The sequence below is a fragment of the Heliangelus exortis genome, chromosome 2, assembly GCF_036169615.1.
Source record: "Heliangelus exortis chromosome 2, bHelExo1.hap1, whole genome shotgun sequence".
In the NCBI taxonomy this organism is placed as follows: Eukaryota; Metazoa; Chordata; class Aves; order Apodiformes; family Trochilidae; genus Heliangelus; species Heliangelus exortis.
The window spans coordinates 3,576,665-3,592,030 of NC_092423.1; the positions used below are offsets into that span (position 1 = coordinate 3,576,665).

Below are 15,366 nucleotides of genomic sequence, written 5' to 3' on the forward strand. Positions count from 1 at the left end.
GTCAAATTATTACTCAAGGGAGGAGCAGATCAGTTTAAAACAAATTAAAAAGTCCTCATTTAGAGAGCAGGTTGTCAGAGGAGCCAAAAATGTTCATGGATTCAAAGAAAGGGTGAAGAAATTCACAGACAATGGGTCTGCCAACAGATTTTGGAGGGATTGTGTCCAGTTCTGGAGCCCCCAAGTCAGGAAGGACCTGGAGATGTTGGAGTGAGTCCAGAGGAGGCCACAAAGATGCTCAGAGGGCTGGAAAACCTCTGCTATGAATCCAGGCTGAGACAATTGGGATTATTCAGCCTGGAGAAGGCTCCTGGGAGACCTTAGAGCATCTTCCAGTGCCTGAAGGGGCTCCAGGGAAACTGGGGAGGGACTTGGGACAAGGGTGTGGAGTGATGGAGTGAGGAAAAATGGCTTTAATCTGGAAGAGGAGAGAGATTTAGATATGATGTTAGGAAGAATTTATTTCCTGTGAGAGGGGTGAGACCCTGGCACAGATTTCCCAGAGAAGCTGTGGCTGCCCCATCCCTGGAAGTGTTCCAGGCCAGGTTGGATGGGGCTTGGAGAAACCTGGGCAGGTGGGAGGTGTCCCTGCCCATGCAGGGGGTTGGAATTAAGTGATCTTTGAGGTTCTTTTCAACTCAAACCTCTGTGAATGGTCACTGCTGGAAAAGAATATTAGCCTAAAGAAGCTTCCAGGAAAATGAAGCATTTTTCTGGACCGGATTCTTCCCAAGCCCATGAGATGTGCTTAGATTACTGCTTCCCACTTCTCAACTTGCTCAAAAAAGAGTCATAGAATCCTAGAATTGGCTGGGTTGGAAGGGACCTCAGAGATCATCAAGTCCAACCCTTGATCCACTCCCCCCGTGGTTCCCAGCCCATGGCACTGAGTGCCACATCCAGGCTCTTTTGAAATATCTCCAGGGATGGAGAATCCACCCCTTCCCTGGGCAGCCCATTCCAATGCCTGATCACCCTCTCTGCAAAGAAATTCTTTCTAATGTCCAACCTAAACCTCCCCTGGCACAACTTGAGACCTCTTGTGCCCTCTTGTCTTGCTGAGAGTTGCCTGGGAAAAGAGCCCAACCCCCCCCTGGCTCCAACCTCCTTTCAGGGAGTTGGAGAGAGTGATGAGGTCTCCCCTGAGCCTCCTCTTCTCCAGCCTCAACACCCCCAGCTCCCTCAGCCCTTCCTCACAGCACTTGTGCTGGATCCCTTCCCAGCCTCCTTGCTCTTCTCTGGACCTGCTCCAGCACCTCAATCTCCTTCCTGAGCTGAGGGGCCCAGAACTGGACACAGGACTCAAGCTGTGGCCTCCCCAGAGCTGAGCACAGGGGTACAGAAGCTTCAGTCCTCATCCAACCCGTGAGTGTTTGAGTTAAGTGGCCCAAAGTCCTGCAGCAGCTCAGAAATGCTTCGGTGCCACCTGCAAAGTCACCTTGGCAGCAAGTGATGGGTTTGCTTGGTGAGGAACCAGGTGTGAAAGCTGCATGGGTCTTCCCAGCATGGGGCATGCAGCTCAGAGGCATCTTTACATATCAAAGGAGAAGATGGAAAGCAGCAGCATTTCATTAGCCAGGAAGTTCTAAATTGATGCCTTGATTGAAATAATTATTCAAGAGCTACAGGAAATCCCCGAAGATGCATTGAGAGTCAAGAGACTCTCAGGGGAATGGGGGAAATTTGTCCCAACTAAGGAATTTCTGCTCAGGGGTGGGATGCAGCACCTTGAAGTCTCAGACCCACCAGATCAGGTCCTGCCTGATGGTTTTGGTTCTTCTTTTTGAGAGCTCAGTGGGACCCAGGGGAGCTGAGACTAATTAAGTGCTAGATATTAATGGTTTCTATTGCAAATTCCAAGTTCACTCCTAACTTTTACCTTTTTTTTTTTTTCATTTCTCTTTTTTTTTTATTTCTTTTTTTTTTTTTCCTTTTACTTCTTTCTTTCCTTTTTTTTTTTTTTCATTTCTTTCATTTTTTTTTTCATTTCTTTCTTTCTTTTTATTTTTTTTTTCCTTAGGTAATCTCAAGTCTGGAGTAATTTTTAAGACTGGTGCTTGGTGGAGTGGCAAAGCAGATCCCTGAGAAATGTATTTCTTTCAAAACCCTTTCACTCTCCTCTGGCTTTTATATCCCTGGAACCCATGAGGAACTTTTCCCTCATGCTAGGGGTGTAAATTGGTAACGTGAAAGGCAAGAAACCATTTTATCCAGGAAATACTCACACAGAAGAAAAATACCCTCAATTTTCCTCTTCAGCCTAAACCATAGAAAATAATCATCCCCCCAACAACAACAAAAAAATCTCTAGGGTGAAGATCCCCCAGAAATAGTCTGGTTTATATTAGAATCATAGAATCATAGAATCCTAGGGGTTGGAAGGGACCTCGAAAGATCATCTAGTCCAACCCCCCCTGCCAGAGCAGGGCCCCCTAGAGTACATCGCCTAGGAACGTGTCCAGGTGGGTTTTGAATGTCTCCAGTGAAGGAGACTCCACAACCCCCCTGGGCAGCCTGTTCCAGGGCTCTGTCACCCTTACAGTAAAAAAATTTTTTCTGATATTCAACTTGAACCTCCTATGCTCCAATTTACACCCATTACCCCTTGTCCTATCACTGGTCACCACTGAGAAAAGCCTAACTCCATCTCCCTGACACTCACCCCTTACATATTTGAAAACATTGATGAGGTCACCCCTCAGTCTCCTTTTCTCCAAACTAAAGAGACCCAGCTCCCTCAGCCTTTCCTCATAAGGGAGATGTTCCACTCCCTTAATCATCTCAGTAGCTCTGCGCTGGACTCTTTCAAGCACTTCCCTGTCCTTCTTGAACTGAGGGGCCCAGAACTGGACACAATACTCCAGGTGCGGCCTCACCAATGCAGAATAGAGGGGGAGGAGAACCTCTCTTGACCTACTAACCACACCCTTTCTAATGCACCCCAGGATGCCATTGGCCTTCTTGGCCACAAGGGCACATTGCTGGCTCATGGTCATCTTCTTCCTCACAGGATTTCTGCTGGATCCCTTCCCAGCCTCCTTGCTCTTCTCTGGACCTGCTCCAGCACCTCAATCTCCTTCCTGAGCTGAGGGGCCCAGAACTGGACACAGGACTCAAGCTGTGGCCTCCCCAGGGCTGAGCACAGGGGCAGAATCCCTTCCCTGGACCTGCTGGCCACGCTGTTCCTGAGCCAGCCCAGGATGCCATTGGCCTTCTTGGCCACCTGGGCACATTCCTGGCTCATGGTCATCTTCTTGTCTACCAGGACCCCCAGGTCTCTTTCACCTACACTGCTCTCCAGCAGCTCAGCCCCCAACCTATACTGGGACATCGTGTTGTTCTTCCCCAAATGCAAAACTCTACACTTCCCCTTGTTGAATTTCATCATGTTTCTCCCTGCCCAACTCTCCAGCCTGTCTAAGTCTCTCTAAATGGCAGCACAGCCTTCTGGTGTGTCAGCCACTCCTCCCAGCTCAGTGTCATCAGCAAACTTGCTGAGGGTACATTCTATACCCTCATCCAAGTCGTTGATGAAGATATTGAACAACACCGGTCCCAGTACCGACCCCTGAGGGACTCCACTGGTCACACACCTCCAACCAGATTCTGCCCCGTTGACTACAACTCTCTGACTCCTTCCTTTCAACCAGTTCCTGATCCACCTCACTACCTGATCACCAAACCCATACTTGATCAACTTATCTACAAGGATGCTGTGAGAGACGGTGTCAAATGCTTTACTGAAATCAAGATAATATTAGCAATAAAGAAAAATACTAAACACTGAGGATTCTGGATGGATTCAAGGAGGATGCTGAGAGACTTTCAGCAGAGAAGGTCCCAGGGGTGGAGATGTTTTGGGGTGACAACATTTGGAAAGGATCTTTTGGGGTGAGAAGCTCAGGAATTGTGCACCACCCCTCAGTTTTTCAGAGTTACAGGGGGAGTCTCCAAGGAAAGCTATGGAAAATGAGCAATGGGCACCTTCAGCCAAGGTTTTCCAAGACCCAGCATCCCAGAAACTCAAGTCAGAGAAGCTGAAGTTGAAATTAAATGAAGATTTCAGCCCCCACACACATCCTGGTGTCCCCAGCGTGGCTGGAAGAGGAAGGATGGCAGGGACAGATGGGACAAAACCAGAGGAAAGTAGGGCTGGAAGGAGGGAACATTGCTTGGAGGAGTTATTTATGATCTGCCAGAGAAACCAAAGAGATACACACAGCCTGGGTGTCCCTGGGGATGTGTCCCAGGCCTGGTACTGCTCAAAATATTTTTTTAATAATTACTTGCATGAATAGAAAATTTGCTTCTTACAGCTGCAAATGATACCAAGAAGCCGGGAGGGACTTCAAGTACTTGGGAGGATGGGCTGGAACTTCAAAACAGTCTTGACACATTAGAGAAATAGCTTGGAAATAAAATAATAACAACAACAAAAAAAAAAGGCTGCAATTCAGTGGAAACAAAGGAAAAAGTTGCTGTTTGTGTAAGAAGAGTGGAGCTGCAGAGCAGAGCTGGGGCAGGGAGTGGGTAAGCAGGGATGGGGCAGCAGCAGATCCCTGTCTGGATCTGAGCATCCCTCCTCGGGGTGTTGCAAAAGCAGCAAACCACAGGCAGGGCCACGTCAGTGCTGGCTGCAGGACACAGGGAGCAAAGCTTTAGATCCCCAAAGCATGGTGTCCATTGGGAATGGGGATTTGGGGAGGTTATGGGCTGGTGGCAGAGCCCAGGAGATGGTGAGATCGAAGAGGTTGCAAGAAAACCACAAAAAAACTCACAAGGAAACCCAAAACCCGCCCAAAAAGCCAAAGGACCTGGAGCTATGTAGTCCAGAGAAGAGCAGATTGGGGGAAGAGCTGGTACAACCCTTTTCCAAATAACTAAAGTGTCCTTTTTCCTTCTACTTAAACACTGAATAAGAAGGAAGGAGCTCGTTCTTTTCCTCTCTACCTGTGAGAAGTAGTGATGGGCTTAAAAGGCAGCAAAGGAGCTTTAGTTCAGCCATCAGAAAACATATTGATTTTTTTTTTTTCCTTTATATAGTGTAGGCAGTTCAATTTTGGTTTTGGCACTTCAGCTGCTGAATCTCAGGGCTGGCAATTTTTTACAGCTCCATCAGATAAGAATTCCTGTGGTTTATATGGATGGAGTTGATCCTGCCCCTCAGGTGACTCCACCACTGCCCTGGGCAGCTTGTCCCCAATGCCTTATAACCCTTTTGGGGAAGAAATTCTTCCTCACATCCAATCTAAACCTCCCCTGGGGCAATTTCAGCCCATTACCTCTTGTCATTGAGTCTTTCAGGTTGGAAAAGACCCTCGGGATCACTGAGTCCAACCATCATTACTGTGTCCAGATCTGGGCCCCTCAGCTCAGGAAGGAGATTGAGGTGCTGGAGCAGGTCCAGAGAAGAGCAAGGAGGCTGGGAAGGGATCCAGCACAAGTCCTGTGAGGAAGGGCTGAGGGAGCTGGGGGTGTTGAGGCTGGAGAAGAGGAGGCTCAGGGGAGACCTCATCACTCTCTCCAACTCCCTGAAAGGAGGTTGGAGCCAGGGGGGGGTTGGGCTCTTTTCCCAGGCAACTCTCAGCAAGACAAGAGGGCACAAGAGGTCTCAAGTTGTGCCAGGGGAGGTTTAGGTTGGACATTAGAAAGAATTTCTTTCTGGAGAGGGTGATCAGGCATTGGAATGGGCTGCCCAGGGAAGGGGTGGATTCTCCATCCCTGGAGATATTTCAAAAGAGCCTGGATGTGGCACTCAGTGCCATGGGCTGGGAACTGCAGTGGGAGTGGATCAAGGGTTGGACTTGATGATCTCTGAGGTCCCTTCCAACCCAGCCAGTTCTAGGATTCTATGATTCTATAGGATCATCCCTACTCTTCGAAGTTCTCCCCTAAAACCACATCCCCCAGCACCACCACATCTAAATAACCCCTGAACACATCCAGGGATGGGGACTCCATCACCTCCCTGTCTGAACAGTCACTGCAATGACTATTTGGATTATTTTTGGATTATATCACTTGGAACTATGTTGAACAGACTGATTCCCACCTCTTACCAACCACCTTTAAAGTAGTTGTAAAGAGAAAGTCTCAACTCCTCCAGACCAACCATGAAGAGATGAGAAGATCAAGTGCTTGATACATTCCCACCCTCTCTACAATCTTGTTTTTGGTTTGGTTTTGGCCTTTTTTGTTTGTTTTTTATCTCTCTCTTTTTTTTTTTTTTTTTTTTTTTTTTTTTTCCAGCAGGAGCTGCAGCTCCAAGAAAAGTGGAGTAGGAGAGACCCAGCTGTGAAAGATGTTCTCAAACCCCTTTACCCAAACCAGCAGGATCTTGGTCCAGGCTCCCAAAGCATCATAGAATCACAGATTGGTTTGGGTTGGAAGGGACCTTAAAGATCATCAGGTTGCTCCAAGCCCCATCCAACCTGGCATGGAACACTTCCAGGGATGGGGCAGCCACAGCTTCTCTGGGAAACCTGGACCAGGGTCTCACCACCTTCACAGCAAAGAATTTCTCCCTAATATCTAATCCTAAATCTCTCTGCCAGCTCACAGCCATTCCCTCTCATCCTATCACTACCTAGACACTTAATGTAATTACAAAAAAAAGAAAAAATTAATTCCCCACCCCCAGTGTTACTTCTTTAAAAAGGTGGAAGCCATCACTAGAGAGGGTCAATTTAGGTTGGACATGAGGAAGAAATTCCTTCCTGTGAGGGTGCTGAGCCCCTGGCACAGGTTGTCCAGGGAAGCTGTGGCTGCCCCATCCCTGGAAGAGTTCCAGCCCAGGTTGGATGGGGCTTGGAGCAACCTGGGCTGGTGGGAGGTGTCCCTGCCCATGCAGGGGGTTGGAACAGGATGAGCTTTAAGGTCCCTTCCAACCCAAACCATTCTGTGATTCTGCCCTCAGAAGCACAAAGTGATAAAAAAAGCCAAAACATCCCCAGCTGCTTTATCCAGTGAGTGGGTCACACCCAGATGTTGCAAAAAACCTGCTGACTTCTCTGAGAAAGGATCCTCTATTTGTCCTCTTGCTTTTTCTTTCCTTGCTGCACCTACCTTTGGAAGGAGTCCCTCTCCAGGAAGGATGTAAAAGCCAAGCCCTGGCTGGTCCTGGAACTCCTCCAGGAAATCCAGAAAGGAGCAGAATGACCCAGGGAGCAGCACCAAGTTCTGGGTACAAGGATTCTCCTCTGTGCAGCTCCCAGTGAGTGTGGTTTGACCACGAGCCAACCTCTTGATCCCATAAATCCAGCTGCCTCAGCAAGCCTTCTCCAGTCAAAACAAAACCTCCTAAAGCAGCAGATAAGGAGCCTTCAAGGCTACAACCATCAACAGCAGCTGCAATTAGAGGGATTAACAATTAACAGCCTGGCTGAAAGCACCGAAGGAATCCAGGGAGAAACAAGACCTCAAAAGTTATTACTGGGCTGAACAAACTCCCACCTGAGGGGCAGGTGAAGAGTCTGGAAAGGTTGAACTGCCCAGGGATTGCTCTGTTTGGGTCAACCCCTCTCTGGGGACACCCATCTGGAGCTGACCCTGCTGTGCTACCACTCTAAATAATTTATTTCTTTTTATCAAACCCAAGTCCTGCTCCAGGAAAGCTCAGGTTCCAACTTTGGAGTCAACCAACACTCAGGGAAAAGGTAAAGAATCACAGGATCAGCTGGGTTGGAAAGGATCTCTGAGAGCATCAAGTCCAATCCTTCATCCAGGATCCTTCAAAGACATTTGGGGATGAGCAGGATGAAAACAGGAATTTTAGCAAAAATGGTTGTGAAGCCTGAGGTGTGCACAGGTGACACCTGGGGCTTGTGAGCAGAGGCTCCCTTGGCCACAACCCATTGACCATGCCTGGGACTAAGAGTGGACCCACCACAGATTCCTCTCTGGGAAGTTTAGAAAGTAAAAGGGTCCCCTCTGAACCTCCTGACTCAACACTAGGGTCTCGTTTACCTTTTGCATCTCCTTGAAGAATATTCTAACCCCTTTTCCCCCTGGATCTTTCCTCCATGGAGGAAGACACACGATGAACCTTTTACCTAAACACCCATCTAAGAGATTTGTGAGGTTCAAGAAAGCTTCAGGGCATGGGGTGAAGGCTTTGGTGCTGTTCTGGCAGAGTTGGAAGGTCCAAGCAGAGTGAGTAGAACATGAGGGAACCAGCATGTTCCCCAAAATTACATCTAAGCAGCAGCCACTGCTCTGTGCTAGTGACACAGGTGACATCAGGACGTGACATGGAGGACCCCAAGGCAGCCCTAGTTATGGACATAGAAGGATTAATTGGTCCCTACAGGGAAGACAATGAAAATAAATGAAATGAAGTGGTCATTTCACTTGCTATTTCTCCCAAAATGAGAGCTTAGACACTTAATGCAATTGCAAATCATAGCAGAAAAAATTAATTCCCCACCCCCAGTGTTACTTCTTTAAAAAGGTGGAAGCCATCACTAGAGAGGGTCAATTTAGGTTGGACATGAGGAAGAAATCCCTTCCTGTGAGGGTGCTGAGCCCCTGGCACAGGTTGTCCAGGGAAGCTGTGGCTGCCCCATCCCTGGAAGAGTTCCAGCCCAGGTTGGATGGGGCTTGGAGCAACCTGGGCTGGTGGGAGGTGTCCCTGCCCATGCAGGGGGTTGGAACAGGATGAGCTTTAAGGTCCCTTCCAACCCAAACCATTCTGTGATTCTGCCCTCAGAAGCACAAAGTGATAAAAAAAGCCAAAACATCCCCAGCTGCTTTACCCAGTGAGTGGGTCACACCCAGATGTTGCAAAAAACCTGCTGACTTCTCTGAGGAAGGATCCTCTATTTGTCCTCTTGCTTTTTCTCTCCTTGCTGCACCTGCACCTTGGTCACCACCACTGCCAGGATGTTGAATTCCAGGACCTCACCTCCAGAGCAGGAGCTCTGCCAGATCCTGTTGAGTACCTGGAACAAGAGGATTTGAGGCTGCTCCTCAATTTGAGTTTATTTTCTGATCTCAAGCCATGCCAGGCAGCCAAATGCATGAGTCTGAAACCAGTGGCATTTGGTTCAGGGACATCAAGAGGATTTTGAGGGTGGGGGTTTGCCAGGGAAGCCCCTGCTTCCCTTTTCCTTGGAAGGTCAGCACAAAATTGACAGAGCTACAATGGTTGAAACAAAGGAAAAAAAAAAATCTTTCCTTACACCAAATACTCAGCCTTCTCACTAGGGTGGGGTTTGCTTTTCCCATTTTTCCTTAAACACCCTCTCCAACCAGCACTTGGAAGACCCAAAAGCCTCTGTTGCTTGATTCATCTCAGCCGTATGTTCCAGAGTGAGGGATGTTTCTCCTGGAAGCACAGCCATCAGCCCTTTTACCCTCTCCCATTCCTGAGGACCTTCCCAATCCTCCTCCTCCCCCTTTTCATGGCTCATTTTCCAAAATTCATCAGGGAGAAGTTTGGCAGATGGTGCCCAAGTGGTGGGAGGGGAGGCTGAGGCAGTAGGAGATGGAGAGAACTTGGCCAAAGAGATGGAAGAAAGGCCCAGGAAAAGGCCAACCTCTTCCTGCCCCAATTAAGGAATCAATTAAGGAATTAATTAGGGAATTTTGCAACTTAGGATGAGGACATGATGCCAGGGTGGGAGCTACAAGTGCTCCCCAGCTCTGTTGAGCTCAGCCCAGCTGAGTATTAAAATACAAATTAATACCAAATTAATGCCCACTCCCTCTTTGTGCATCCACTGTGCTCTGAAATATTATTTAATAATAATAAAAAAAAAACCAACAAAAAACCCCAAACCACCCAAAAACCCCAAACCACCCAAAACTGCCACAGATTTCATGCATGCAACCCCCATCTACTTCAGAGGGATTACATGGACATTATTAAATTCAAGACTGGGTCCCTTTAATTGTTGATAAAATTTTCAAAGAGTTGCAACTTACCCCAGTTAAGCAGCCAGAGCAGTTTAAAACCAGGTGGAAAACCATTGCTGTTTTTCCCAGCCATCTCATAAACAATATTTATATGGATGTTAAGTAGGGGTGGAGCATGCAAAGCTTTATCTTCTCCTGATTTAATTCCCAGGCAGTTTGGAAATCACACCAGATGGATTCCAGGGTGCAGCTCAAGGTCACCTCCATGCTGTGTTCTGCTCCCAGCTCTAAGTGTGATCATCACAAACCAGGCAAAGCCATCAACAGAAATTTAATACACTGTCAGATCCCTGGTGAGCTCCTGAGAGAGCACTTTGCATGCTCTGTCCCTCTGAGTCCAAGGACACAAACAGCCCCTGTTTAAAAAAAAAAAAAGAGAGAAGAGAAGGAAAGGAAATCCCTCTCTGGACATTTTGATAAAATAGGAAAAGCACATTTAGGCTGTTGCTTTGTAAGAAATGAATTTTTTGACAGCCAGGTGGTTCATTTAAAATTATTCTGGACAAGTTCAGCCACTCACCTGTAACTGGAGACAGAAAGCTCATGGTTATCCCCCTGCATCACAATATTCTGTGCACTGCACAATCTATTGCCAAAACAACCAAAGACCACACTAAGCTTATTCAGAACCTGCCCCTATCCTTTTTTTTTTTAATTAAACCACTTATACTGGAGTAATTTCACCACACTGCAGAATTTAAGGCTTATTTTAATAGAAAAATGTCACTATTGAGGACTACATACCCAGGTGTCAGCCACTATTTTTAATGCTGAGTCCTCCCATCACCTCCCCTCAAGGTTTGACCTCCACAGCACCTCAGAGCAGTCCCATTGCCCTGATGTTCCATTTTTGCACAGAGCAGAGCTTTTATGAAAAAAAAAAAAAAAAACCAAAACCCAAAACAAACCCAGACCCCACAATATGATGCATTTAAAAGAAAGGTTCACTGCCTCTCCTCAACAAGCCTCTTGCACACTGCACTGACAGTGTCTGGCAGTTCAGGTTTTGGCTGTTGCCTTTGGCACAGTCATCCCCCCCTCTTCCTCTACCTTAAATTCCTGTTTTATTTTTCCTGATGGCTTCTATCACCTAGAATCCACACTTTTCTGGTGCTTCCTCTTTGCAGGCAGTGCTCCAAAGTTTGGGAAACGCCAAGTGAAGGGGTTGATGCTGAAGACTCAACCTGGAAACCCTTCCACTTGTCCTTTTCACCTCAGACCAAAGCCTTTCCATTAGGAAAAAGCTGGTTTTTTCCAATGAAATCCAGGTTTTTTTGGTTTTTTGTTTTTTTTTTTCCTGTAACAGAAGGTCTAAGAGACTAATGGATTAGAATGCTAAGCCATTACATCTGCTGACTTGAACTCAATACCACATTTTCCAATATGTTAGGGAAAAGAGGCAGGAATGTGTATTTGGGAAAGAATATTTAGCAAAGTAGTGAAACTCAGAACATTTAGAGATTTCCATGTGGGTCTGTTAAGTCTATCTTTTCACAAAAGAGAGGAACTTTTTTTTTTTTTTTTTTAATGTATCTCGAGGAAATGGTGAGAGCTCAAATCACTTGGAAATTTCAAAATATTTGTTCCTCCAAGGAGTGTTATGTAAACCCAGCTCAGAGTCTTGCTGAGGAGTCAGTTCTCTATGTAGGTCAGGAAAAAAAGAAAGGCAACTTGCATGTAGTCTTGCAAGGGATAAAAGCAGATACAGAAATTGTAGATTTCATTTTCCTGCCTTTTTCTCCTCAAGCAGCAACAAGATTTTTTTTTTTTTTTTCCCAAATCCAGAGAAAACAGCATTTGCAGATCTGTACAAAAGTTTATTTTACAAACAGCAACTACTTTTGAATAACAAAATTGCAAAAACAGAGACCAAGGTTAGAAAACAAGCTCAGGGGTATATTTCCTATCTGAAGCACAATTTAATAGACTTCACTAAGTAAAAATATTCCCCTGCCCCTCCCCCCCATCCTTCCTTCACATCCCTCCCCAACCATCTCATAGAATTTCTTTATAAAGCTGGAATTCAAGGTATGAAATCAGCACTGGTGCCATGGCAGTAATTTCAGACAACTCTAATTAATTGTTTCTACTACTTTTACCTTAAAAAGTCAACTCAAACCTGAAATATGAACAAGTCTGATTCTGGGAAAAAAAAAAAAATCTCTACTAAGTATTAAATACCCATGTTTATTTTTGTGTATTTTGTTACACTGCTAGGCCTCTAGTTCTATTTTCTCAGCAAGGGGAAAACCAAGTTACATTTTTATTTCCAGCTGAAACTGCAACTTTACCTTGAGTTAGCAGTGAAATCTTGGTTCAGGACTCTGAAATGGCTGCTACTGTAAGAAATCTGTCTGTCAGTATATATTGACTTGAGTAATAAATGTACTTATATGTTAAAAAGCCTAAGAAGCTTACAAAATATTGATTCCAAAGTATTACATGCACACACTTTTTCATTAAACTACAAGAGTAGGAAGTCCAGAATTTTGTAGAAAGTGAAAAAAAACCTGTATGATCAATTCAAAGTTTTAGGAACCTGTGTACAAATGTCTCATCCAGCTGCTGATGGACAGAAATGGAGTCACTGAAAGTCTTCAAACTTCACTTTGAGCTTTCTTTTCATGTTTTCAGAAGTGTTCCAAAAGCTAACTTTGGGTAGCTTAATTCAGAGAGACATGAAGTATGAACTGACACCTCAAGCAAGAAATTGCCACTTTCCATTTGCAGAGTTGTTGTTTCCTGATGAGATTTAAAAAAAAAAAAACAAACCACCAAAAAAACCCAAAGCAACCACTTTCAAGATTGGAAAACATTTGAGAAAATGAAAGCATCTCAAGATATCACAGAAACTCAGTGATGAAAACTATTATAATACAACAGTGGGCATCAGCCCTATTGAAGGTCTGTTAGTCTGGTTTTTTTTAGCACAGACCCCACATTTCAGCTTAGATTATGCCATTAAAAAACTGGTACTTAGTACACAACTTTCTAAACACTGGAAAACTTTACAAATTGCTTTAAAATCATCTTAATCAGAATATTGCAAAAAATTACTCACTGCTCTTCAGCTTAATGCTATGGTTTTGTTGTTTTTTTTTTTTTTTGCTAACCATTTACCTATAACATGGAGTAATTTTTGGTATTAAACTTCACCTTGAAAGTATTGTCCATGCTTTTTATCAGGCATAGAGTGTTTCTGTAATCATATCACCTTAGCACTATACAGTTCAAATATCTGCAATATCAATATCTGATATTCCCTATGGCTACAGGAATTTTACAAAGGAACCATTATGGTTTGTTTTCTCAAAAAAAAAAAAAAAAAATTAAAAAGTATTTAGAACAAACTCATGATATACTCAACAGTTTACAACATTCAGCTTCAAAAAAATGTGTTGAAGTATGCCAAACACTGTAATATGAACCAAAATTCAACTCAAGATGTGTTTAGAAATCCTTTTTTAGACTCTCCAGAATCTTGCTGTTCATCCCAAAATTTGTTTTTAAACACAAAAGCTGAAACAAGTTGGGTATCAAGACCTCCTTCATCACACTTCTGCTCACTGCTTGTCAGTTTGATAATTTCCAGTGGGTAGGAGATTCCACCTTTTTCAGCAGCTTTCTGTCATGTCACAGTACAGTCAGGATTAAGACAGAGTTTTTGTTCTCATCACCAAGCTGTTGGGTATATACTGCAGATATGACCAACAAACAAGACAGCATGGAACCCATCTTCCAGTACTTATTAAAAAAAAAAAAAGGCATTTCAATAAACTAGAAATGGCTGCCTTTGGAAGAGGTTTTCTTCAGTTTTATAGTTGCTAGCATATATTTAGCATTAAGAGGCAGAAAGCCCTAAGGTGTTTAGAAACACACTTCAAGTCAGTACTGGTTGCTGCATGTGGAGAGCTGGTGGCAGCAAATTCACCAGTGTGTCAGTCATGGCTTGGAAAATCCAACTGAAGGGCATCAAACTGGTGGTTGTTTCATGTCTCTTATTTTGTAAAAGTAGCATTTGACCACAAAAAGAAGAAAAATATTGAAAATCAGTTGAGCTCAGAACTTCTCCCCACAAGTAAACAGCCAGTGGAGTTTACTGGTAAATGGTGAAGTTTCATCTGACTCAGTGAACATCCTTCAACTTCACTTCTGCTGCTGTCAGAACAGTTGGTTTGTTGTTTTTTTTTTCAAATGTAACACTGAAAAAATTATGAAATATGGTTTCCATCATGAAGGAAATGTTTTCAGCTGTATCTGCTGCTTTCACTGGGACTTCGATTGTTAGAGTAGCTGCGATCACTCTCACTGTCAGAGCCATAAGATCTACAAAGAGAAGATGAAAATGCCTCAGAGTTCCAGTTTGTGCTTTAAATTCAAAGTTGCATCATCTAAAAACATTGTCTAGACAGACACAAGACAAGAAGAAAACATACACAGCATCAGGTCTCATTTAACTCAAGTATTCATTAAGGGACATTCAAAATTCAAATTATCATTGTGATGAAAACCCTGCACAGCTCAAATCAAACTGTTGGTCACTAGAGGTGTTTTTTTCTTTCTCTGATAGGGCTAAGAAATCAGCCAGACTTGTTTTTATAAATGCTACTAGCTGAGAAATATATTCTAACAAATACTATTTTATGTTGCAAGAGTTTCTCAACTCGGATCATTTCGCAAATCCTTGCCTTATATATTGCACAGTTTTTTGGTTTGAAGAAGGGTCTGAAAAATTAGGCCAAGTAACAGGAACAGGAGTGTGTAAGTGTCTGAAGAGTGGAAGTTGTAGATTAAAATGTTTTGCTTTATTCCAGGAGAATTTCAAGCTCAGCACCTGGCCCAGCGTGAAGAAAGAGTCCAGATGGTTCCAGACAAGCCATAGGACATACTCAGAGAGAATAAACTTTAATTACAGCTTTTTTAGCTTTGTGCCAGTAAGAAAAGCTTTCTAAATGGAAGTTGAGTACATCCTAATCCAGTCCTTGTTTCTCTGAAGCTTCCCCACTTCCTACACCAATAATTTGGCAAATCCATTTTTGAAATTTTTGTTAATCTCAGTAATTTCCCCTTGAGCACAGGATGAAAGTTGTCTTCCTGTCAGAACTAGGTGGGGAAAGGTGAGAGTAAAATCCATTTAGAATTGCTACAAAGTTGGGAAAAAATGAGTCTGAGGACACCAGAGGATGACAAAGTCTTAGAGAACTTCCTGATTTACTACTAATTTGGGACTTTGAGCACAAAACAAATTATCACTGATATTCATGATATCACCTGTCCCTTGTTCCATTTCTGGTCTTTGGGAAATGTTCTCACACCTACATAATTCCCCTGGACTGAGCAGACTAAAATTACTCCTAAATTCACACTTGATTTGAGGGTAAAATGTTCTTTCAAAACATGTTCTATGAAGCTAAAGAAGAATTCTGGAGAGCATTTTTAATACCCCTTCCA

At 44.2% G+C, this 15,366-nt stretch overlaps 1 protein-coding gene across 10 annotated transcripts in view; it reads right to left on the minus strand.

Moving 5' to 3' along the window:
• Window positions 1–12,680: 12,680 nt before the first annotated feature.
• NKTR (natural killer cell triggering receptor) overlaps window positions 12,681–15,366 on the minus strand; it is a 47,017-nt gene continuing 44,331 nt past the window's right edge. For all 10 annotated transcript variants that reach the window (XM_071734567.1, XM_071734566.1, XM_071734565.1 and 7 more), the window contains one exon: window positions 12,681–14,241. In XM_071734567.1, the coding sequence (XP_071590668.1) occupies window positions 14,163–14,241 (79 nt within the window). In that variant the 3' untranslated portion in view covers window positions 12,681–14,162. The remainder of the gene's footprint in view (window positions 14,242–15,366) is intronic.